The sequence below is a fragment of the Pristis pectinata genome, chromosome 1 (assembly GCF_009764475.1).
Source record: "Pristis pectinata isolate sPriPec2 chromosome 1, sPriPec2.1.pri, whole genome shotgun sequence".
In the NCBI taxonomy this organism is placed as follows: Eukaryota; Metazoa; Chordata; class Chondrichthyes; order Rhinopristiformes; family Pristidae; genus Pristis; species Pristis pectinata.
This window is the reverse complement of record NC_067405.1, coordinates 107655133-107680936: the sequence shown is the minus strand read 5'-3', so window position 1 is coordinate 107680936 and position 25804 is coordinate 107655133. Positions and strand designations below refer to the sequence as shown.

Genomic DNA, 25804 nt, shown 5'->3' with positions numbered 1-25804 from the left:
TGATGAGTATGTAGGTGGTATGATCAGTAAGTTTGCAGATAATATGAAAAGTGGTGGAGTTGTAGATTGCGAAGAAGGTTGCGTAAGGATACAGCAGGACATAGATCAGCTGGAAAGTTGGGTGGAGCAGTTGCAGATAGAATTTAATCCAGATAAGTGTGATGTAATGCACTTCAGGAAGTCAAATCCTGGTAGGACATATAAATTAAATGGCAGGGACCTTAATGTACGAAGAGAGTCTAGGGTTCAAGTCCATAGCTCCCTGAAAGTGGCAACACAGGTGAGTAGGATAGGGTAATGAAAAAGGCATTTGGTATGTTGCAGTTGTACAAAACATTGGTTAGACTGCAGTTGGAGTATAATACACAGTTCTGGTCACCACACTACAGGAAGGATGTGGTAACAACAGAGAGAGGGGAGAAGAGATTCACCAGGATTTTGCATGGAATGGAGGCTGTAGTTCTAAGGAGAGATTTGATAGGCTGGGTTTATTCTCACTCGAACATATAATGTTGAGGGCCCTTATAGAGGTTTATAAAATTATGAGGGGCATAGATAGGATAGATAGTTCAGTTTGTTTTTCCACAAGGCAGGGGAGTCTAGAACTAGAGGGTACAGGTTTAAGGTGATGGGAGAAATTTAAAGGAGACCTGAGGGTGAGTTTTCCACACAAAGGATGGTAAATATCTGGAATGAGCTGCCAGAGGAGGTGATGGAGACAGGTACTATTACAGAGTTTAAAAGGCATTTGTACAAGTACTTGGAGAGGAAAGGTGTAGAGGGATGTGGGCAAATGGGATTAGCATCGATGAGCATCATGTTCAGCATGGATGAGGTGAGCAGAAAGGGCCTGTTTCTGTGCTGTATGTTTCTACGGTTCTATGATTCCATGTTGGTGAGGAGGACTTTGCCATTTCTGAATGTACTGTCTGCGTCAAGGTGGTCCATCTGGTTCTAATCATTCTCTGTATGAATGTTGCGCTTATGGTATAACTGAATGGTTCACCAGGCCATTTCCATGGGATGGTCTGGAGTCTCATATAGGCCAGAACATTTAAGGAAGGCAAATTGCCTCTCCTGAAGGACATGGAGTAGTTTCTCCTGAAATTAGATTGGTTTTCAAGGTAATTCAGTAGCTTTTGCAGACATCATCACTATGACTTGTTACAAATTCCATGTTATTAACCTGAATTTAGATTCTACACCTACCATATTGGATTTCATTGTAGGACTCTGGATTGTTATTCCAGACATTCAGATTACTAGGCTGATAATTTAATCATTGTGCTATTGCTTTATCCTGTTATCCATGACATAGAAGGCTTTTGACACCTGTAAGTACATTGAATATTCCAGATGAGTGCCACTACTTTGAGAGCTATTGCATTACGATGATAGTATTGGAGAATGCCAACAACCTTGAGGAAATGGGATTTAGTTGTCTCCATAACTCTGGGATCCACTTCAGTACACATGCAATAGGTGTGAAGATTTTGTAATCATTCTTGTATACTTCAGAAAGAGAAATTGTAATTCAGCTAGGAGAAGAGCCACCAAATGAACAGGCATCACAAGAGGAGGTCCAAGAGCAGAAGGATGAGCTTCTCTTCAGCATTAATGTGCTGGTCCCTGACATCATTGAGAAGGAGGACAACCTTGGAGTCTCCTCCTCCCGTTGGCTGCTCAATCATCCATCGAATGAAGCACAACCAAATGAACTGACTAGATAAGGCAGGACTGCCGAACATCAATCTGATCAGCTGGTTGTGAGATCACTTAGCTCTGTCTATTGCATGCTATTTCTGCTATTTTACACACAATTGTGAGATGCACCACAATTGGATGAATTGCCACAATAAGGAACAGAATGTGTAGTTCAGCACAGGAGGGCACTTACGACTGACTGTGCTGTCACGGAAACATTAAAGGCCGTCATATTCTTCTGAGGACCAAGCATTATCTTCGCTGATTTCTTCACAATACATTCTGATCCCCACACTCCATATGAGAAGAGGATGAAGTACAAAATATGTGGATGCTGTTGTAGGCAGAAACATCTTCTCTCAAGTGCTGATGTGGGCATGCAGCTCCGATATTTCAAACACGTCAAGGAAGTCGTCCCAGGGACGTGAACTCCCATTCCTCATGCTTGCAAACCAATCATTCTGATGAGATTGTTTATCACAAAAAGTTGTTGTCAGTCTGTAAACATTTGGTTCCTCAGAGGAGTATCCTGGAATCACTAGTCAAACTCCTTCAAAATAATTACATCTGTGAGATTCACTTAACATGTGAGCCACTGTATTTGAGATTAATGCACGTTCTTGTGGGCGCTCTTCATTCTGAGCATCAAGGGCCATGATTCCCACAAGTCTGTGGATGTGTTACACTTTTTCAAGCTGTCTTTGAGAATATCCCTGAACTGTTCCCTCCATCCTTCTGGTAATCTTTTGCCATGATGGAGTTTGGAGCAGGGTGCCAATTTCTGGCATGCGAACAAGGTGACCTGCCCATCAAAGCTGGCTGCCAGTGGATTTGGAGGATTTTGTGGAGACGGTGTTGGTACATAACCTGTCAGTGCTTTGAGATGCCTGCTGCAGGTAGTCCCTGTCTACAATGTGTGCTGAAGGACAGGGACCACTGCTGACCAACAGACCATGAACTTTGTGTCAGGAATTGGGGTCTTCATCTTCAAATTTTCTTTTCCCACAAACAGCCAAAGCCATATACCCCTCAAGCCTGTCTTACTTGTCCTTCATGATGCCAGAATGCGAGGTGGTGTTGGGCAGGGTCAGGCATCACCTTCATCATTGCATTCCACCTCTCCCTCCACATTTTACTGTGACTGCACTTACTTCCGATCCACCTCCTCCAAGAATGGCTGTAACTGTGCTGGGAGTAAACAAGGGCTGTTTCCCCAAACCCAGCAAAGACAAAACTTTACGAGAGATGCCCGGGAAGCTGCAATCAAACTATCTTTGCAGGACAGGTTGACAAAAGTGTTTACATTCGATCAATTACAGGGATGGGTTAATGTTTGATGTGCATATTGGGCAGGTTTCTTGGAAACTCCTCCCTTGAATGTGTCTCCTTCTCCTAGTTAGAAACAACCTTTGCATCCAGCTGGTGAGGTGCTAAAATGTGATGACATCCTATAGGTTGGCCTTGTTCAAGTTATTGACAGTCTACATAAAATTAAGAAATGAATTATTGAGTCAAAGTCACATTACAGTATTTTAGATTTATAGGCTGGATTAATGAGCACGTGTGTTTGTGGGGATGAGAGCAGGGCGTGTGTGTATGTGTTGGTGCTTGTGTGAAAAGATTGTGGGAATATGTATGTGATTGCAAGTGAAAAAGAGAATGCACATACATGTGTGTGTGAGAGTAAACAGAGAGGATGAGTATGCAGGAAAGTGTGTCTAAGAGTGAGAGGGAGAGAAAGAGGATGATGTGTGTGTCTATGAATGAGAGAGACAGCGTAATGTGTGTGTACACGAGAGGATGTGTGCTTGTGCTTGCTTTTCTGTTTGTGTGACAGAGATGCAGATTAGGAGCATGCGCGTGTCTGTGTGAGCAAGGGTTGTGTGAGTGCCTATGAGAATGACACAATGAGCAAATGGAAAGGTGAGAACGTGTGTCGCGGTCAGCAACCGTAGAAGTGAGTGGTATCTAATAGTGCTGTAGAACTCAGTGTGATATATCGCATGAAGTCCTGTTATTCCTTTTTATAATGCTGCACAATGCACAAGGTGTCACTCTGAGTCAATCACCTTCTGCTTTCCTTGTGAGTGCCCTGGTGGGCCTCCTGGCCCAATATGAATGGACAACATTCCTCCTGGTATTTATCTCCATCTTTAATACCTTCAGGTCTTTCTCAGAGAACCTCACTTTCCTTTGCACCCACTCCATGGCAGCCATTCTGTGATTTGCTGCTTTCTTGCTGTAATATGGAGTTGGACTTTGCTCTGATTACTGGGCAGCAATTTGCCCAAATGCATCCATGGGGGCCTGCACTGGCTGCATATAAGGAATCCCTAGGCACTAAAAACACAATAAACACATTGGGAACTAATATCACAGTCTTTTCAGATTTGACAATGATATTTTGGTATTCCTTCAGAAAATATTAAAACAACTCAAATTGATTAGTTAAGTCCCATAATATACATTGACCATAATGAACTGTGAAGGCAGATGCCTCACTAAATTGCTCTGATCACAGTGACTACTACTGATAGCAGCAGTAAAAATTCCTGTTGGTTGTAAATTTTCTCTGATACTGTTATGATATATATCTGTAAACACCGATCACAGGAACATGTCAGAACAGATATAACACATTGTGGTGAAGGCAGATGGAACTGAGCAACTGGCTATCACCACCTAACTGCTCAGGGCCTTTACGAAGACTTACTCCCTTTCTCATGCATAAGTGTTAACATCCAACAGATGATTGCATGCTATCGGTCTGAGCATGTTCATTCTGAACTGGAAATTTAATTTATTAGATCCAGTTAACACATAGTAGTTGAAATCTCAATTTACTAATTGCATAAACACTACTCCCAAGTTCTACAATTTTCCAGTAAAAAAAAGTCAGCAGTTTTATTTATTTATTTATGTACAGAAACCATTTCCTATTTGTGAGACATGGAACATTTTTCAACTGTTGCATTTGTCTTGTTTTGCAGGGGCTAGCTATCAGGTGAAATATATTAAGCAATATGACCTTTCTGGTACATGATGGTCTTCAATCAATAGCATACTTTGTTTCTCTCTACTTTACAGCTGTGACACTCTGATTGAAAAGCCCTCTGATCCAAAAGGAATATATCAAGTTATAAACAAAAGAGGCTAATGTTTCTTCAAACATAAAGGTGGCTTCTAAAATAAACAAAATCGCATGCTGAAAGATAAGCCAATCTGATCTGCTATTTTCCAGAAGAAGAAAAAAAACAAAAAAAAAAGTTTCCAAAGATATCAGGTAACTTTTCAATACCGGACAATTGATACTGCAAAAATAGTTTAAAACCGGGTAAGTTTTGGTAAAGTGAACGTTCAACCAGGACTAATTTTTTGTTAGGAGGCATCAAATGCTCTGTGCTTCTAAAGTCACTCAGAAATTTGCTTGGAGAAATAGAAATATTTTCAAAGTACATCCTAATTAATTGCAGATGTCTTTAGGATTACTCCAGCATTATCTTGAAAAAATTGGAATTAGCCTATGGAACTTGATTGGTTAATCTGGACCCTATATTCTCCAGACACCAATAATCCAGCCTATCTTCCAATCATTCCCCCTCCCCTCCCCCAGCACATTTACATAGTGTATTAAATTTAGAGCAAGTGATCCTCTATGCCCAACACACATTATATTGGCATGCTGGGTGTAAGGAGGTACAAATTCATTTCTAGTTCTTCCTGAGAATATTCGAGGCTACATTGAAGGGATGAAAACAGCAGACCCTCCCTTTGTTCCTTTTTCCTGGTGTTCCTTGAGGACTAATGTTTCGAAAAATCACTTTTCAATAACTTATTCATTGATTTATGATGGCACTTTATTTATAAAGTCTGGGATGAGCAACATTGCTGTGCGGCAATACAAAACGCGCCAGTGCATCTGACCTCTGCACTGAGTCTAGGGGCACAGCACAAATATATTGAGCTAAGGTATTTGGTTGTCCGATGTGGCACAATATCATTCACTTGATTGGGTACACTGACCTGGATGAAAATGCATTCTGCAGGTAAGAGCTTTTTTTATTTTACTTATTAATTAAAATCATTACCATTTTCATATTGTCAAATTTCCTTATGACATAGTAGTAGACCATTCAGCCCATCAAATCTGTACTGGTTTTCAGAGAAATCCCATCAATCCCATTCTCCCACTTAATCTATTATTTAACACATGCCCATTAACAAACCCGATTCTCCTGCCACCCACTACATACTAGGGGCAATTTAGTTGCTGAATCACTGGCAATCAGCATGTTTTTGGGACATGGGAGGAAACCAGAGCACCCAGAAGGAACCTACATGGTCAGAGTAAGAATGTGCAGACTCCCTTTGCTTCCACAGATACTGCCTGACCTGCTGCGTTCCTCCAGCAGTTTGTTTTCTGCTCAACATCCCATCGGGTCTGGGACGAGCAACATCCAGCCAACGACTTTCCCTCTTGGCCATGCTCTGTCTTATGTCAGTGGATTAAGTACATGTTCTGTTAGAAAAGGCTAGCTCCCATTGTCTCCAGGGTGCATTTTATTTGTAGCCTATTGCCACAGTTCTCCTGGATTGGTGATGGGAACTTCAGCCTCACAGCTTCCAGTTATTGTCAGAGTATATTGCACTTACCTTCACAGCCCTTTTAGGTGTCTCAACCAGGATGGGAGGTAAGATTCCTTTGTAAAAGCCAAAAATCCTAATTGAAGATAGAAAAAAATAACTTACACATTAAAAACATTATTAAATAATTTAGTAAGATGTCACATTGTTTGTTAATCCAAGTGTGTGAAAACAATCTTAGTTAGTGTTGTTTCTCCAATAATAATGGTGACAGTTTCCAACGTCAGCATGATGAAAAACAATTGACATTATAGCTTACTAAGGCAGAAGTGGCTGTTTTTTTTTACGTCTTACTTGTGATAAATACTCAGTTTCTGAGTATAGCCATCATAGATTCATAAGGAAAGAAAACAATTTCTTTGTGGATTTTTTTTCTGGACACTAGTCTTTTTAGCAGTCAAAGATATTGAGAAATTAAGTAGCGATAGGTAAAAGAGCTGTAAGAGACACTTTGTAGTAAAGGAAGGAATTATCTTTGCTCTCCAGGGTGCTTCAAAGTCATGACATAGTGTTCACAGAGTGAGGCCTAGTAAGGCTTTACATGGCTAAACCAATTACACATAAGAGATTGAAAAGCACGAGACAGTGGATGCTAGAAGTCTGAAATAAAAACCAAAATACAGGAGATACCAGAGGGTCAGTGTGAAAAGAGAGAAACTGAGTTAAGGTTTTGACTTTTCACCAAAGCAAGGTAAAGTCAGAAATAAAAGATGTTTTAAATTCTGAGAAGGGGAGGGCTGGAGAGATCAAAAGAAATATTTATGATACGATGGAGACCAAGGATCTCTGAAAATGGTGTTGGCTCCATCTGGGAGCAGATGGTGAAGACTTGTCAATTGTAGCTGATCTGTCGAAGGGAATGAATGAAGACAGAGGAAAAAGAAAAAGACTGCTTAAACAGTCTGTATTAGAACTGGCCACTTCTCATGAAAGGTCATTTACTTGTAACATTCACTCAGTTTTTTTCTCTCCGCAGATGCTGCCTGACCTGCTGGGTACTTCCAGCATTCTCTTTTATTTCTTATTTCCAGCAACTGCAGTTCCAGCAACAAACCTTCTATTTAAATGTGAGCATATCACTATTAAGTAAATATTCAGAAAAGTTTTTTTCTTCATTTAATCTACTGCCAAATTTAATTCTTAATGCTTACACCAGTACTAAATATTCAGACATGACTTAAACAAGCATCTTATTTCTTAATTATTTCTGTGGCAATATTTGGGGCCTTTCATAGTCAATTCTACAAATGCAATAGAATAAAATAGCTTTTCATTTCTGTGCTGATCAGTGGCTGTTATAAATATTTCCAGGTGGTCCAGGTATTTAATAAGTCAGATATAAAGCTCCCACCAATAAAGCAATGCAAAGTTCAAAGGTTACACAGATGGAAAAGACTGTGGTTTATGCACTTCATGAAATAAAATAGAGTTCTGGAATACTCAGCTGGACAAATAATATCTGTAAGAAAGGGATGGGAAGTCATGAATGGTTCACATGATGTGAAAGTAAGGTAGAAATTGGAGCCAAGGGAAGAAATTTTCCAGTTCAAGTCAACAACAGGAAGCAGCAACAATATAATCACCCGTCTTCCAGAAAAAGAGGCGAGAGAGAGAGCTCCCGAGGAGGAGAGCAAGAGAAAATGTTCCATGTTACCCATAAAGACAAAGTTCCATTTTATTTAGTGGATATGTACAGAGTCAATGAAGAAGTTGGAGGTGGGTGATGATGAAGGGGGCTAAGTTTGGCCTGCATTCGAGGAATGTGATGGTTCCTTGAACTGTTCTGGTAGGCAGTGGTATAGAAGGTGAAAATGAGTTGGTTGAAATTGGGACACCAGCAACTGTTAAAAATGGCAAAGGTTGTAAAAGTCTTGCAGATGTCGGTGGGAAGAGACTGGAAAATGGGTGAAAATAAAGGAAGAAATGATTCCATGGGACGACAAGCTGAAATATTGGGTCTACTAGGGCAATCCTGATTGTGAATCTTAGGGAGGAGGTATAATTGGGCCATGTGTGGCTGAGAGACTATGATATTGAAGCTGCCGAGAGAAGATTTCCAGAAGAAATGAAGCCTGTGACTGTCTGGTAAAGGAGGTGGGCTATCAGAAGGATTGAGAAGGTATCAGAAGGTTCATTTTCAGCTTCTCCAGAGCAGAGATCGATGCACCAAACAACAATAACACCTCTCGTTTCCAGGCTTACAGACAATATCAGGATTTACAGACAATGAACATTGCAAGTTCAGAAAACTTCATCCTCATTCAGCCCTTTCCACCTGCACCACCATTCAATGAGTCCATGGCTGATCTTTTACATCAGCACTACTTTTCTGCACTGTTCAATGTCTTTTGTGGCAAAATCTCAAAGTGGCATGGGAAAGCACAGTGGCTCATTGAAGAAAATTCAGTAGGGAGCTTTTGTGATTCCAGGGGAAAGTCCTCAACATCAATTGTGAACCATTTTTTTTCAATCACAGTAAAATGGGTCAGTGGCAAATAAGGACTTTAACACCATTTTTAATCTAAAATTGATGACTAACCTCAGGTAAAAGTTATTTCTAGAACAAACATTTTGCCAAACTTTTCCCACCACTGCCACCCCAAATAAAACCCTAATATCAATAATGTTCCAAGATCTATTTACTGTGCTAGAACATAGGAAATTCTGTGATAGATTAACTATATATGTTACACAGTGCGAAGACAATAAAATTGAGTTTGTGATTATCATTTATTAAGAAAACAAAATCACCAGTAGGATTGAGTTTCCGTCTGCTACAACTAATTTTAACAGAGAACTAGTAAAACTAAAGTTATTTTAGGTGACTTTATTAGATTGTTTATAACCAGTAGATTGGAAATTAGATTGTTCATAACCAGTAGATTGGATAATCTTAATAAAAAAAAGATAAACCCATTTTCAATTATATTGGTGAAGCAAGGCCAGCAATCTTAAATAACCAGAATTATTATTTTATAAAAATAGTTTAAAAAAAAGTGCTGCTAAATTTTGCTGGTTCATGGAAAAGTTCATTCTTGTGATCATATGAATGAATTTCAGTGAAAACACAAAGCAGAATCCAATTTGTGCGATTTCAAATATATTTCAAACACATTTTCCTACTTTTGCCCAAAGTGAAAGTTCTACCCTATGAAATTCAAAAGAAAGACAAAATGGTTTTGTTCATGTGGAATTATTATAATTAAAAAACTAAGTATCCAATATATTTTCAAATTAAATATCAAAGCAGGTGTTTCTTTAAATTATTCACTCTGGCACACCTAAGGTAGGTTAAATCAACAAAGGAAAAAGTACCTTGGAAGCAGTTTTTCTCTTCCAACATCAAGCCTGAAGCATTACTCAATCAACAAAGAAATGATATGAAGATAAAATAAATATACAGTTTATGACACTTGGATATTACATTGACTTGAACAGTGGCATTTCAGCATTGAAATGTGCTCTTCTCACTTGTAGTTATGAAGATCCTGAAAGAGAAATGAGGTTCACAGTCTCAACAACTTATTAGATCCAAGTTCAGAGGACAAACTGCCAATATTAATCAACAGCAGCTAAAGTAACCAAAATTTACTATAGCTGGAAAACAAATTGTATTCGCAGTTCATTGGAATTGCCCTCATTTATTTAATATGCATGATCTTTTGCTGTAAAAGTTTGTCTTTAAACAGTGTGATGATCTCAACAGATCATCCTGGATCAGTGTGAACAGGCTAAGCAACTGTGTGCCTGTCTAACCAGCTTGAAATATTGATAACAAACAATGAAATCCGAATCAGAAAACCAGAAGAAAAAGAACCTAGTTAACAGAGAAAGAGAGACATGAATCAGAGCAAAAGCAAAGCCAGACAGAAATAAGAGCAAAAAAAACTGTCCAAAATTTCTGCCTATAACTGCCAGCAATTCTATTTACTAAGTCCAAACATAACCAGCCACTATTTGTCAATCTTTTCTCAACAGCATTCAGACACCAGACTTCTCTTGCAGTCCAGAAGCAGGTTGCAAAGTTGTGGCAAATCCCTAGTAAATCCCAAGCAGTATTTGCGGCAGCTTGCACAGCATCTTCAGTCCTTTTGATGGCTGCTACCATTCTTCAGTAAAGTGTAGATAATTTTATTGAACAGTTTAGTTAGCTGCTTTTCTATGCTCTTAACTGCTTTGATATTTTTACATTTTAAATAATGATTAATTATCTTTAATTTTTTGATTCTTAATACTTTTTGAGTGTTTCTGAATAACTGAAACAATTAGGTGCATTGAATGTTTTTAAACAGCTATAAAAGCCAAGTAAGATAGGAGGGGATAGGATAGGAATTTAATCCTGGTAAGTGTGAGGTGATGCTTTTTGGGAAGTTGTATACCATAAATGGCAGGGCATTAAGGAAAGTTGGTGAACAGAGAGAGTAGGGGCCCAAGTCCATAGTTCCCTGAAAGTGGCAACACAAGTCAATAGGCTGGTGAATTAGGCAAATGGCATGCTTGTCTTCATAGGTCAGGCATAGAATAAAACAGCTGGGATGTTACGTTGTAACTTTACAAAACACTGCTTAGGGCACACTTGGAGTATTGTGTGCAGTTCTTATTGGTGCACTGTAGGAAGGATGTGACTACACTGGAGAAAGTGCAGAGCAGATTCACCAGGATGTTGCCTGGATTGGTGGACTTCAGTTATGGGGAGAGAATACTTAGGCTGGGCGTGTTCTCACAACAGAGGAGGCTGAAAGGTGACCTGACAGAAGTATAAAAAATTATGAGAGGCATATAGATACAGCAGATAGTCAAAATCTTTTTTTGATTCCCCTCTTGGCTATCAAAAACATGAGGGCATAGGTTTAAGGTAGGAAGAAGGGGTTTTGAAAGGGATCTGAGAAGAAAGATATTTTTTACTCAGAGTGGTTGATATCTGAAAGGCGTTGCCAGAAGAGGTGGTGGAATCAGATACAATTATTGTGTTTAAGACTCATTTAGACAAACACTTAAATAGGCAAGGCATAGAAGGATACAGTCCTAGTTGGGGCAAATGGGATTAGTGTACAAAAGTTGTCATGGATGTGGCAGGTTGTCAGGCCCATTTCTGTGGTCTCCCACTCCATGACTCTGTGAGGGGCTGATTAAGTTGACTGTCAAAGTTTTTATCAGCTTTTCATGGGTGAGATTTTCCTTGCCCTCTAAGTGTCAGCAGTTACTCATGCAAGGCCCTGCAGTTGTTCGGGACCTTGGCAATAAGGATTGGTCCTGCACTTTGCAAAGTCAGTCCTGGGGAACCTGCTTACTTACCAATTCCCTGCTGGCAGGAAATTTCTGGGTCAGTATTTATGATTTTTTTTAAAGCTTTCAACAACAATTGTACTCTCTGAAAAATTAATTTTCAGTGACTGACAGGTTGTTTAGCCGTAACTGAGACAAAGTGCACTATTGAAAATGGCATTAAGTCTGAAATGGACGAGCCCTATTTTACTGTTGTGACTTTAGTCTTTACCTAACATGCTATTCTGTATATTTGATGGTGAGGCAGAGAGGATGATGCCATTTTTGCACAGCTCATAGAGGAATGTTCATATCATACAGCAGCCTGCATACTTTAATGTTTAACTGTGCCTCTGTGCTTGACTTAAGTTGCTGTCTGATTTGTGCCTGAGTAACTAGGAGTGTTGTTAGCCACACTGTTATTTTTATTGTAAACTTTGGCCCCATGTCTCACCACTGTGGTATAAAGCCTGCTTTTGAGCTTGGATAAAGCATGTGTGTCAGGAAATGCTGAAATGCCCCATAGGTCTATGGGTGAAAGGTGGGATAATTGTATGTTCATCTGAATACAACAATTATTTGCATCTGGAAAAACAGTGAATCTATTTTGTTTTCAGGTCTTTTTCAAATGTTATGGGCCATCTAGAGCAAAGCAAAAACTGCTCAAGCTGTCATTGAAGAGAAAATGTCTGCTGCAACGTCCAGATGCTTGATCAATGCATAAACACTATTCTAACTTACTACTTTGAGATTAGTTTCCTTTTGGAGGTTGTTTATTTCTTTGAGGATTTTTAAAGTCGACTTTTACATGCTCCCTTCACCATTTGGCTTTATCACTTTCAAGTTAGATACCTAAAGGTTCAAACCCAATAGGAAAATGATAGCTGTTTGGATTTTCTCTGTTTAAAAACACAGGCCTTAAAATCTACCATGGAGACAAAAGATTGTAGATGCTGGAATCTGGAGCGAGAAAACAAACTGCTGGAGAAACTCAGCAGGTCGGCAGTAGGAGGGAAATAGATTGTCAACATTTCAGGTCCAGTTGAAGGGTCTCGACCCAAAACGTTGACTGTCCACTTCCCTCCACAGATGCTGCCTGACCCAGAGTTCCTTTAGCAGTTTGTTTCTTGCTCTGTAAATTCCACTATGCAGTGCAATGTTATAGCACATCACACAAATGAATTTCATGCTAACTGTGTGTATTGAATAATAGGGAGGTTATGCTTTAGTTACATAGGGCACTGGTGACACCACATCTGGAGATATGTGGACAATAAAAAAGGAGGGATGTTAATGCATTGGAAGCCATTCAGAGCCATCCCCATAATAACTGGAATAGGGAGGTTGTCTTATGAGGAAAAGATGGACAGACTTGGCTTGTGTCAGCTGGAATTAAGGGGGATTTAAAATTGAGAAGATCCTAAGGCATGGACAGGATTTTTCCTCTTACGGGATAACAAGGCATGAGGGTTCAATTTTTAAGATAAGGGGTCACCCACTTAAGGCAGAGATGAGGTAAAATCTTTTCTCTCTGAAGATCGCAACTGTCTTCCTCAAAGGGCATGGAAGCAGAGCCTTTCAATGTTTTAAATCAGAGGTAGATAGCTGTTTGATAAGCAAGGGGATGGAATGTTATCATAGGTAGATGAAAATGCAGAGACAATCTATTGAATAGTGGAACAGCTTGAGAGGTCAAATGGTCTACTACTGCTTCAAAGTCTATTTGTACATTCATATTGTGCAGCTTGCAAAAATTTACTCAATATTTCCTTGCATGTGACATGCAAGCACGCAGCATGTAAAATGCATATGCAGGATATCAATCCTCATTTTTAGAGCTCCTCCATTGTATCACATTTGCCTGATTATGAAAAAGCATGGGCAATGAGCAACTCGAGGTAAACAAGCTTTTTACTGCACAACTTTGTTATTTCAAGGAGTAATCAACCACTTCTACTTCCTACATCTGAGAAGGAGGAGGCTACAGGAGTGGAGTCAGAGCTGGAAAAGCAACTCCTGCTGAGTGCTCCAGTCTTTATCTCTTGGAGGTGCCCACTACTTCCCATCTCAGAAAGGTGGCTCCTGGTTCCATTGAAAGCCCTGCAAACAGTTGGTAAGGGACTCCTCAATGCTCCCTGACATCACTTTTGGATTTTCTGGCAGGCCAGAAAATGTGTAAAGCACATTCTATATCCACTTCAGCTTTTTCAAATTGGAGGTTCTGTTGTAATCTTTTAAGTAGGACTGGTGTGTGACTTTGTCCTCCAGGAAGTTGACACAGTACCTTCCCCAGCCCTTTACCATGACTGCAGCCTGCTAGAGCCAGGTGTTCATTGTGTGAAACTACCTTCTCTAACCTGTGTACTGTGCCAGCGTTTGGAGATGTCTGTGCAATGAGGCAGTTTCTCCTCCTCTCTGGAGGATGCATCCTCCAGGGATGGGTGCTGGGCAAGTGGATTTTCCTACAATTCTGTACTAATAAACAGCTTAGGAAAGGAGGTGCTGGTAAAAGCAGCTCTCAGGAGATGTGCACAGATTCTGAATATAGTGTAATTAATGGAGAGAGCATTTGAAAGGCAAGATTGATAAAAGGGAAACAAAATATAAGAATAAGTGGCATAAAAAAAAGGAAAGGTCTAATGAGGGCAAATGTGGGCCCCTCTCAGAAAAGAGAAAGAAAAATTTATAATGGAGAATAAAGAAATGGCAAAGGAATTAAACAAATACATTGTGTCCATCTTCACAGAAGACAGCACAAAAACTCCCAGAAATACAAGAGAACAAAGGGTCCATGGTAAATGAGAAAATAAAAATTAATAGACACTAGGGAAGATAATAAGCTTTCAAACTGATAAATCCCAAGGACCTGATGATCTAACATATCTACATCCTGGTTATCACCTTCCAAAATTCTACAGATGCTAGAACAGTGCCTGCAGGCTGGAGGGTATTGCAAGAGGATTTGTTTACAAGAGTAAAGATGCCAAGAGTATAGAGGGCTTTGGTGAGGCTATACCTGGAATATTATGTACAATTTTGGTCACTGTCTGTAAAAAATATATCATGGAGGAAATGCAGTAAAGATTCCCCAGACTGATTCTGGAGATGGCAGGCTTATCATGTGACGGACAATTGAGCAAGTTGAACCTCTATTGTCCGGAAAATGAGAGGAAACTTCATTGAAACGTAGAAAATTCTTCAAGTGCTTGACTTGCAGAAATGGGGAGAATGTTTTCCTTGACTGAGGGATCTAAGGGCTCACAGTCTCAAAATAATGCAAAGGCCATTTAGGATTGGAAGGAGGAGGAAGTTCTTCACTTAGAGGTGGCAAGCATTTGGAATCCTCTGACCCAGAGGGCTGTGGAGGATCATTCATTATTCAATTGAAAAGAGTGATCAATAGATTTCTGGATTTTAGACAAGAGAGGGGTTGTAGAGATTGGGCAAGAAAATGATATTTAAGGTGGAAGATAAAGTGTGACATTAGTAAAATGCCAAGCAGAGTTAAAAGGCTGAATGGCCTACTCCTGCTTCTATTTCTTGGGTCTTGCTAGCTGCATGCATACCTTTACCCACTGTAACTTTGGATCCTACATGAGCTGTACATAAGCTCTTGCAGCTTGTGAGATGTTGGACCTGGAAGGATCCCATTCTTGTCTGTGATAAGTGATGACTCTTGGCCACGTTATCCTGCAAACCAGAGGGAAAAGTGTGCATGCGTGCATGTGCACCAGATGAGTGTGAGTACTAGTCTTGTCAGACAGAAGATTACAACACCAACTCAGACCAAACAGGTGAACTCTTGGGATTTCTTAACTGCACCGGTCCCAGGTCTGTAGGAACTTGCAGCTGGTACTGAGTTCTCTGGTCAACATATCCCAATGACATATCATTTCAGTATGAGGGGGCTTCCTGGCAGCCCTGATGTAAAGGACATCCTTGCACCTTTTTTTTCCTCCACAGAATAGATGTCATTATCACCAGACTTGGGGGCTCACTATCTTGCCTGCTCCACATTTATAATGTCAACAAAAAACTTCACAAAGCCTTCTAACAGTGGTGGTGCTTTAACCGTCAAGTTCTCTTTAAATGGGAGGAGATGTCTTCTGTCCTCTTTCATCGGCTTCTGTTTACAGATTCTTTGGAAAAATCAGCTGTGATTAATCACCCTCTCTCAGCCAGCATCACCACCATTCCCGCCATTCTGTGTCTCCTGGTCTCCATTCTTTCTCAGACCTTCCCTTTTGTTTTCTCTGTCCTGTCCTCTTTTCTCTGCAACTTAAAACTTATCTCTTTGCCAGCTTTTTTTCCAGTTCTGATAAAAGGTCATCAAACTTAAGCATTAATTTTGTTCCCCTCTTCATAGTTGCTGCCTGAGTTTGTAGTCCTAAGTATTTCACTTTTTTTTGAAGAAAAAGATCAATGTTAGCTTCTACAGGAATGGCAAGAAAGGTGGAACTTCAACTACTTTTGAACTGGGAACAGGTTCCAACTTCACCAGATCACTAAAAAATGTGAGCAAGGAAAGGTCACGATTGGAACTTGTGGATAAATCCTCACTCTTAAGAAGTATATTAAGAATCAGATGGCTTCCCATGATTTTCTACCTGACAGGAAAATTGTGAATTCCCAATGTGCTTTCCCTGCAGATCACTTCTAAACAGAACATAAAGTCCTAAAATTCCGCACTCAAGATTTCATTAAATCTCTGAAATCATTGGAGTCATTACCTTCTAAGTCATTCACATAGCAGACACCACAGCTTAAAAAAGATTTGAAAGTTTATGAACCAATGCAGTATTCAAAATGGCTCCCCAAATGCTTAATAAGCTGGGGTAGACCACTATATGGTTGTCTATTTGGTTTATGTTCTTCGTTCAGGTTTCATACAGCTGCAGTTATTATGAAGCTAGAATCATCCTGATTACATTCTGTACACACACACACACAAAATTGTTGCAATAATCAATCAAAGATCAACTATTCACTACTTAGCCACAAATACTAAATGTTCATACTCAGAATGTGCCTAATACAAAATGAACATTTTCAATGAGTGTAATAGAGATTAAAGTAATTATGTGCCTAAAATCATTAGTAAAGATTCATACCAGCAGAAATATCACCAGGAACTGGACACTACCATCCACAAGTTCACTTGCAATTTTCCAACGGCAGTTACCGTTCCATCTGTCCAGTCTTAAGAATGCCAATTGCCTTGTCTGATTGTGTTATGAAATGATATTCTGCCCAATCCATATGCACAGAGATAGGACAGATATAAAAGGGTAATACCAAACATCAATGAAAACATGCCATAATATGAGATCACATTGAAAAGTAGCATATTGTAGTCACCACTGTTTCCCAAAAGACAGACATGGATTTATTTACAATTTTTATGAGCACAGGAGATAGAACATCCTGACTTGGAAATATATTGTTGTTCTTTCACAACGTTGTGTCTAACTCCCAAAAGTCATCCCCCCACTGCACTCCGACAGGCCCATTAATGGAAGGACTGCAAATTTCAAAATGGTGATGCACCACCAACTTCTTAATAGTAATTGAGGAGTTCCTCGTAATTCTGCGATCCTAAAAAATGAAATTAAAAAAGCACTTTACAGGCAATGAAGTACTTTTTGGAGTGCAGCCCCCGTAATATACTTAAGAACTAGAGATACAAGAGACTGAAGATGCTGGAATCTAGAGCAACAAATAATCTGCTGGAGGAATTCAGTGGGTTGAACAACATCTGTTGGGGGGACGGCGAAGAATTGTTGATTTCTGAAACATGGACAATTCCACCTCCCCCCCCCCCCCCCACCTCCCACAGATGTTGCTCGACCTGCTGAGTTCCTCCAGCAGATGCTTTGTTGCTAAGAAATAAACTATTCAGCATAACAATATCTAAGGTTGAGCACATCTTTCCAGATTACATTTTGGTAGACATCAATTTACACCCATGCACAATAAACTTTCATTCCACCCTGCACCGAACAATAAAATAATGACAGCTATGTACTGAATTCATAAGTGCCGAAAAGCTTACAAAAGGAATGTACACTATTGTGCATGAATCTTACAACTATCTGAATTACACCAAGAGAGAGCAAGACTAAATTCTACATGCCATGAATGCAGATTTGGCATGAATTGTGCAGTGAAAATAATGGAAATGTTATAACAAGTCAGACAACTGAGGAAATAAACCATCTCAAAAACTGTTTTGAAAGATTACAATCTTACCTAAGATTTTAAAGGAATAAAGATGATAATGTTCAATGTCTATTTGTTGAATTGATGGATCAAGGAAAGCAATATTTCACCACCAGAAATTAACATTGATCACTTACTTAAATAAAATGGAGATACAACCTTTGTGTTCATTACAAGATTGACAAACTGCACTTTCTAAATACATTAACTTGAGTAAGGCAAAAGTAAATTGGATTATATGTATTGCTGAGGCTTTGAAAAATTAGTGCATGGATAGAATGCCTGTAAACAGCACAATTAATTGCCTCTGGATATTCTCAACATTTCTAAACAGGATCAATGTCTAAGCTGCCTCAATACTTTCCTATTGCACTTGTGCTGTAACGTAAGCATCGCTGCAAAGGTACGTCTTTGTTGTGATAGAATGGTGCGGAAAAACACCAGAGTGCAATTTCAGTCTGGCTCTGAAAAGGGGTGGCCCATACACTCCCAATGAAGATACACCACTTGGGTTCAACAGTATATCCAATATAAGTCCAAAGTACTACAAAATTAGGTTAAAAAGTGTTCCAATGACCTGCAGAAGGTCCAGGAAACTTTGTAATCTTATTTAAATGCAAGCATGAATGAGAGATTTCTCTTCATTTGGAGAATTCTAATGAGAGCAGGAACCATGGTATAAACAATCTATTAACATCCTTATAGGACAAAGTGCTCATTTTTCAGTATTCATCTGACTGTAATTATTCAAAGAATTATTTTAAATAATTCCTCCCAGTGAAAGATTTAAGAAAATGCAATTTGTGTTTTGTTGAACACCAGCCAGAATTCAAAATTAGATTTTAATTTTTGTTTATTTCAGAATCTTAAAAAATAGTATTTTGTTTTCTATCAATAAATGAAACAGCCATATCAAGCAGAAAAATGTTTGCCCTTATAGTTATATCTGAATATTATTCTGATATTAGACAACATTAGAGAATGGTCTAATTACATCTTATCAAAGTAACATAATTTAGATGAAATAATTCTATAAGAAAGGTAAAGAAATAGGTTTAAATATTAAAGTCATCTAGCTGAAGCATTTCTACAGTTTCTTAATTATTAATAGTAAAATATTAATGGAAACAAGTTTGGGTATTTGGTGAACTGCTATCAACTAAAATTTCCCAAAGAATGAATGGTAATATGGATTATTAAAGTTCCAAGTTATTTTAAATTATCAATTCTATCAATTTAGCAGAAATTTTTCTTTCTGCACATGAACTTATTTAGACCAGAATGGAAGACAACAGTTCCAGTTCATTTTATCAATGGCCTAATTCAACTTAGACTTTTATAATAAATTTCCTAAGCATAGAATTTTTACGAAGTATTTGCTGCAGGGTATTCAAGACTTCATAATTTGATGTATAGGGTTTGTACATTTTCTTTTCTTCAGTGCATTATGTTTAATATTTTAGGAAGAGTTTACCCGAAAATAATTGTTAGCAATTCTCACCAGAACTGGTATTTCCAGTAGTCAGGAGTGCAAAGGTCACTTTTCAAACATAGTTTCACCTGAAGATCTCTTTTCAGTGAAAGAATGTGAGCTGCTAAGAAGTGAATAACAGTTGCAAAGAAAATCTGACACAGAATGGCTCTGATCCATGAATCCATTAGCTATTTAAACAGGTAGTGTTGCTATTCTTCCAGAGAATCTTGCAGTACTTAACTTTTTCCAAGACTCGTATACAGTACTTGAATATATAAAACCATAATATTGCCTATATACAACACAAGTAAGGGAAAAATAAAATATAAAGTGGATGAATATCTACATGACTTTCAAAAATGGTAAACAAATTCCCCTACATATGTTCAAAACATCAAGATGTATGCAGGTGGTATTGAAATACATTTAAGCCTTGCCTTAGGTTCATTGTGGATGGATTATTTTGGAGAAGTAAACTTCTTGGAGAAAAGCCTTCCTTAAGTCAAAGAAAGACAAAAGTAAAAGAGGCTCAGGCAGGCAAATAAATAGGTAAAAGACTATATTGCATTGCAAGTCTCCTCTGATAAGACGGTGAAATAAGTTTATGGGTGGTATAGTTAAGGGGCGAAGAAAGGCAAACTGAGCCAGGTGACATTAAAATTATATTAGACTGATTACAATACGTAACGCCAATACATTGTCTTGTCATATTATTCTTAAGCATATAAAGTGAATTATATAATTTCCAACATTCAAGTGTTTGTTTCAGAACATAAAGGGTTTACATTCCTAAATTGTCTTTCACGTATTTATGGAACATTCAATAAAATACTTTTGATGTTTATTGTTGGGCAAATGGGAGCTAATTTATGAACAGCAAGCTCCCAGAAACAGCCAAGTGATAATGAGTAAGAAATCTGTTTTTTTTAGGAATGTTGATTGAGACACAAGTATTGCCTCTAATGTCCATACTCTTCTTCAAAAACATGATTTGGGAACCCAAAAGAGAAATTAACTTCTCATCTTAAAAAATGATACTTCTGACAATGCAGCACTACCTCAGTATAGCACTGGAATATTAACCTAGACATTTTTGCTCAAAATTCTAGAATGGGATTTGAACGTAGAACCCCTGACACATCAGGTATGAATGCCCCCAATTGAGCCAGACTTACACTATATCAATAACAAATCATGTCAGCATGTTGCAATTGCTAAACATTGCAAACAAGATTCAATTGAAATATCCATTGGTAAAAATTTCAGGTTTGAAATGATTGCTATAATGAACTAATTAATTTGAAACAGAGCAACATGAGTCCCGAATTGTTGTAAAATAGCTTCAGGTGAAAAAAAGAAACACTTTTTAAAATATAATTTCTAGCTGCTGATTGGACTGTGAAATGTCAATCAATAATGAAGCAAAACCTTAAAAATGTAAGAACTTGGACAACTTTCCTAAAGTTAATGTGTTACTTTTTTTGACATCACTGCAGTTGATGCAGATATAATTGCAGTGCATGATTATTTAAAAGCAGTGGTAAAACACTGGAGTTATCATAAAAAGGGAAACCTTCACAGAAATGTTTTTTTTAATGAATAAGCTCTGGGTAGTTTCATATGCATGCCAGTGTTAGAATTCAAAACAGTTATTCAAATTAGTTTTTCATAAGTTGCTATCACCATTTGTCTATCAATATTGCTATTGGATGATAGTGTGAAACAAATAATTTACATTTATATCTTTCCCAATTTTGATTTCTATTGACTTCATTACAAAGAAAAACTGGAGCTATGAAATACCCTGCGGAATCACTTGATTCACACAAAATCAAAATTATTCCACACACTGTAAAAACTATAAAGACCAAGTGAAAGTAAGTCATAATTAAATTCTTCTCCAAGGTTAAGATAGCTGGTAACTGAACATCATGAATTTGTTATACAAAGGAAGTCTATCTTAACTGGTTATCACTTCTGACTTGAATATTTTTCCTCTGCATTTTATATCATTTAATCTTTCACTTTTAGTTGTATGAATCTTTCAAATTTATTTCAGGACAAAAATTACATTTAATAAACACAAATAGCTTTAAAAGAGCAAATAATCTCTTCTATGACACATGCAATATTTACCTGCTGTTCAAAAAGTATGTTCCCCATTTTTAAAACTGAAATTTAAAAATAAAGTGCACACCAGCATTCACCTATCGTCTTAAGTTAACACGGCAGTAACTTGATATGTGACAATTACCACAAACTAAAAGCCTAATGGCTATTATTGATGGAGTTTGCTTGCTATTGATACAAGACTGTCACTGAATGATTGCAATGCAAACAGAGTTGCTGGAAACTTGCACGCAACAATCTGTCACCATGTGTGTGAAAGGAGGCATTACCTGAGAAAACTGGCTGTTATCTCAGAGCATGAGCTGCTGCCAGGGCTTTTAATGCACAACAAAAACCTGTTATGGTACCTTTACATGTCATGATAACTCGATGGTGGTTTACCCTCCCCATACCTCATTCCTCTTTACGGATCAGCTGAGACCAAGCAGCATACCTTGCTTTGGAAGGTATGATGCAGGCTCTTTATAACAAGTTTGCAACAACAAGAAGTAAACTGTGGTGTGTTTTGTGTTTTAAAAAAAACTGATTAACTTTAATCCGAGGAACTCAATGAATTTCAACCTGGAAAGCATTTGATTAATTCTCCATCACCGTAAAAATTAACCTTTCTAAGCTTATTCAAAGGCAAACCTGGATATTTTAATTCAATTATTTAGTTTTATATACATCCTGTATTCTAGATGTTGATTGTTTTCATTTTTTTTAATACAAGGTCACTAATTATTATTCTACTAAGCAATATTATATTATAGATTGCATAACAACAGCAAACATATTTACTGCAATATTAATATTACAAAAAATATTCCCAAGTATGAGCATGTTTTGTTTGTAATAGGCAGCCTTATTGGCTGATCTGGATCTTCCTCAAAACCATTTATTTTTGCAACTACTTTGTTGGTATAATGCTACTTTTATTAAAAATAACTAAATTATCATTAAACTTGGAAAAAATTAGGAGTGGTAGTGTTGATCCTTCGCTTAAATTTGAGGAAGTTTGGAGTCCATTTATTCAATATTTTCACATGATATAGATCCCCTTGTAATAACCTTTCAACTTAGAGGAATGGAGTTGACGACATAATATTGCTCTGTTTCTACTGAGAAATTTTAGTCCAGTTTTTTTTTCTGTTTGTTTTTTTTGTATTTTTTTTTCTTTAGCTTAGTTTGGTTTGATATACTGTTTATAAATTTTCTTATTGTTTTGGGGATTTTTTTTCTTTCTTTTATATTTTGTAATAAATCTTTTTCTTTCCTTTCTTTTATATTATATTCATTCACTAAGAGATCGTTGGATCTATCGTTTTTTTTATATACTTTATTGTTTTTTATGATTATCCATGCCATGATTGTTCTCCCGATCTCTTTGTATTACATGTACAAACATTGATGTTATATATTAATCTGTATTAATTTGAAAACTAATAAAAAGATTGAAAGAGAAAGAAAGAAAAATAACTAAATATATAAATTGCTCATCAGGTCTGAAAATCTGTATTAAACAGGAAGCCCACATATTTGACTTCTGCTTTTTGGTGAATTAAATGATCTCATTGAAGTCAGTTGTTGAAGACCACAGTTGAACCAATATTGACCTAGGAAGGGGGTGGAGGAAATCAGCCAAGTTACCCAATGTTGATTTTCTACTTACTGCTGAAAGAATTGGATCAACCTCAGCTCATTTACCCAGATTCAACATTTGAGCCCATACTTAACAGAATCACAGCAAGGAGGGACAAACTGATAGTGGAATCCAAACGTTGAATTTTCTGAACTCCTAGCCTTCTTTGCAGCCCTATAAGTTTAGTAGGTGAGGAAGAAAAGACATGTTACCCTTCTCTGAAGATGATATGGGGAATGTTGGTGATTCAGTAGTTAAACTAGTGGACCAGTAATTCAAAGTCTTGGGCGAGTTCAAATCCAACCAGCTGTGGACTTCACTTAATACACAAAATTCAATGTGGAATTGTTGAAACAAACTGGTCTCAATAATGGTGACCATGAAATTGCTTAATTGTTGACAAAATTCATCTGATTCATTGATGCCCCCGGGGAGAAGTGCTGGTGTGACCTACTGCTGACGCCAGACCCACGGAAATGTGGTTGATTCTTACCAGTGCTCTGAAATGGCCAAGTAAACCATTCATTAGTATCAGAACTAAAGGTTATGACACCTTCTCAGGGACAAGGGAAAGGCTATGGCCCAAAGGTGTCCACAGCCTGAAATGTTACTAAATAAATAAAAAGTCTAAACTGAATGTCAACAACACTCAAAAAACTGCAGAGGCTGATACAGAGAATGTGTATGAGGTATGATGAAAGGTTAGGAGAGTAAAAGATTGTGAGCCCTGAAACGAGAATTTAAGGGTACATCACTATGGCTGTAATAAACTGCTTGAAATAGCTGTGCTTTACTTTGCAGTGCCTTGCTTCAGAGATTTTGCTTGCGGCAGCTAGTTTTCTTCAGCTTTGTGATATGATTATACAGTACAATCAGTTCTTGTCTCAGCAAGTCTGCACACTTGACTCTTGCTCCACTAAACTGACCCTGAGCCCACCATGAGAAACCTTATATATACAAAGATAATTGGTGGAACAAGATGGTCTGAAAAGATTAAGGAACTATAGCTTTTGTAGAAATAGTAACTTTTTAAAGTAAATTCCTTTGTAACCAATCACGATGTAGAAAATAAGTGCCATGCTGCCTGACTAATGCATGATCATTCCTTGTATGGTAATTGTTTGCACCTCTGAAAAAGTATAAGAATGTATGTAGATCAATGTATCTCAGAGACCACCCGGTCCAGGGATGTAGGTGCCTGGCTTGGTGCTCTCTCCTCGGATCAAGTAATAAAGAGATTGAATGAGAACAGTGGTCTTTTGAGTCTTCTCTCCAACCGAATTCGACAATACAACAATGACTCAAGAATCATAGCACATGTTACAAAGAATTATTAAAAGGACGTATACACTCAATACTACAACACTGTTTCCCCAAAACAAATTAAAAAACCTGTATTAACAATAACTATCCACATATATTACATTATATCAAGTAATAATTTATAAACATATAATTAAACATCAATCAGGTATTTACATGTAAATACTGAGTCAATAGTAATAAAATTAATTGATTCTACAGACTTCCTCAGCCTCTGTAATCTTCTCGATATGCTCATTCCAGACAACCTTGATGTCCAATGAATTACTGCCTCCTCCCACGACCTGTCTATCCTGTTTTGGGTCTCCATTGCCTCCTGATCCAGCCCTGCCCAGCAATGGCTACTTCAGAGAACTAATTCTGTGACTTGAACTCAGACTTATCCTGTGCATTATGTTCTTAATCAAGTGTATTCACCAACTGATTAACATGCATGCTACAGTTTCTGACTTTCAGTTCTTTTGTTCATGGCTCCATCTTAACAATCCTCCATGCACTGGTGGTTGGAGTACCTTCACATTTTTCCCAATTGAACCATCTCTTCCAGCTGCGTAAATTGAATTGGATCCTCCTCTTTTCCTCCAGTCATCCTTCCACGTCATTCTGCACCAAAGTCAGTCAAATCAATGACGGGCAAGTCATTGCATCTTGTCTGGGAAGCATGCTGGATTGGGACTTTGGGATAATCCCACACACAATTAGAATGAATTTCAGACAATGAAGCACGGATCACTAGAACCCTTATCCAGGAGCTATTACATCATTGTCTCCTTCATAGCGCATTCCTCCTCCTCATCACTGGCTGGGTGATATGGCATTGAGGAATGTGACAAAAGATCCTGGCTTGAACCAGAGGCCATTATGTGAAAACAATTCTTCTGAGAGACGATAAGTTGCAAAAGGCTGACAACAGAGCCTCAATGGTCTATTTATAAACCTATCTGATTCAAATGACAATATTTCAAACCAATAAGGTGTGTCCACCAGCAAAAGGAAACCATTCCAGCTGAAGGAATAAAAGAAGTCAATGGAAGGGATAAACTAGCCATTTCCACACCTGGACTACAGCAGCAGGTAGCTGCAGCCTGCCGTCCTGACATGCAAAGCATGGCTTCACTGATTTCTTGATCAGTCCCAGGGCAACACACATACCCTCTGGCCACTGCCTTCAGAATGAAAGTCTATAGACCTTTCAGAACCACTGGTCTGTGGTCTCACTTTAGCAGCTCTGACATACCTATATAGCTCATGCCATCGTCACACTATTACTCACTCCCATCTTCAATTCACTCTACCCCAATGATACTCATACATCTGCAAAGGTGACACTGGCAACTTCATGAGCTCAGATAGGAAAATCATCTCCATCAACTTGCAGGTTAAAAAAAAAACTCCGTTCCACAAGAGCTGTTGCCTCTACCCAA

The 25804-nt window shown here is 38.1% G+C and overlaps 1 protein-coding gene across 2 annotated transcripts in view; it reads right to left on the bottom strand.

Moving 5' to 3' along the window:
* slc25a21 (solute carrier family 25 member 21) overlaps window positions 1–25804 on the bottom strand; it is a 349901-nt gene that overhangs the window by 37701 nt on the left and 286396 nt on the right. For both annotated transcript variants that reach the window (XM_052038253.1, XM_052037425.1), the window contains exon 5: window positions 6358–6424. In XM_052038253.1, coding sequence (XP_051894213.1) covers window positions 6358–6424 — 67 coding nt within the window. The remainder of the gene's footprint in view (window positions 1–6357; window positions 6425–25804) is intronic.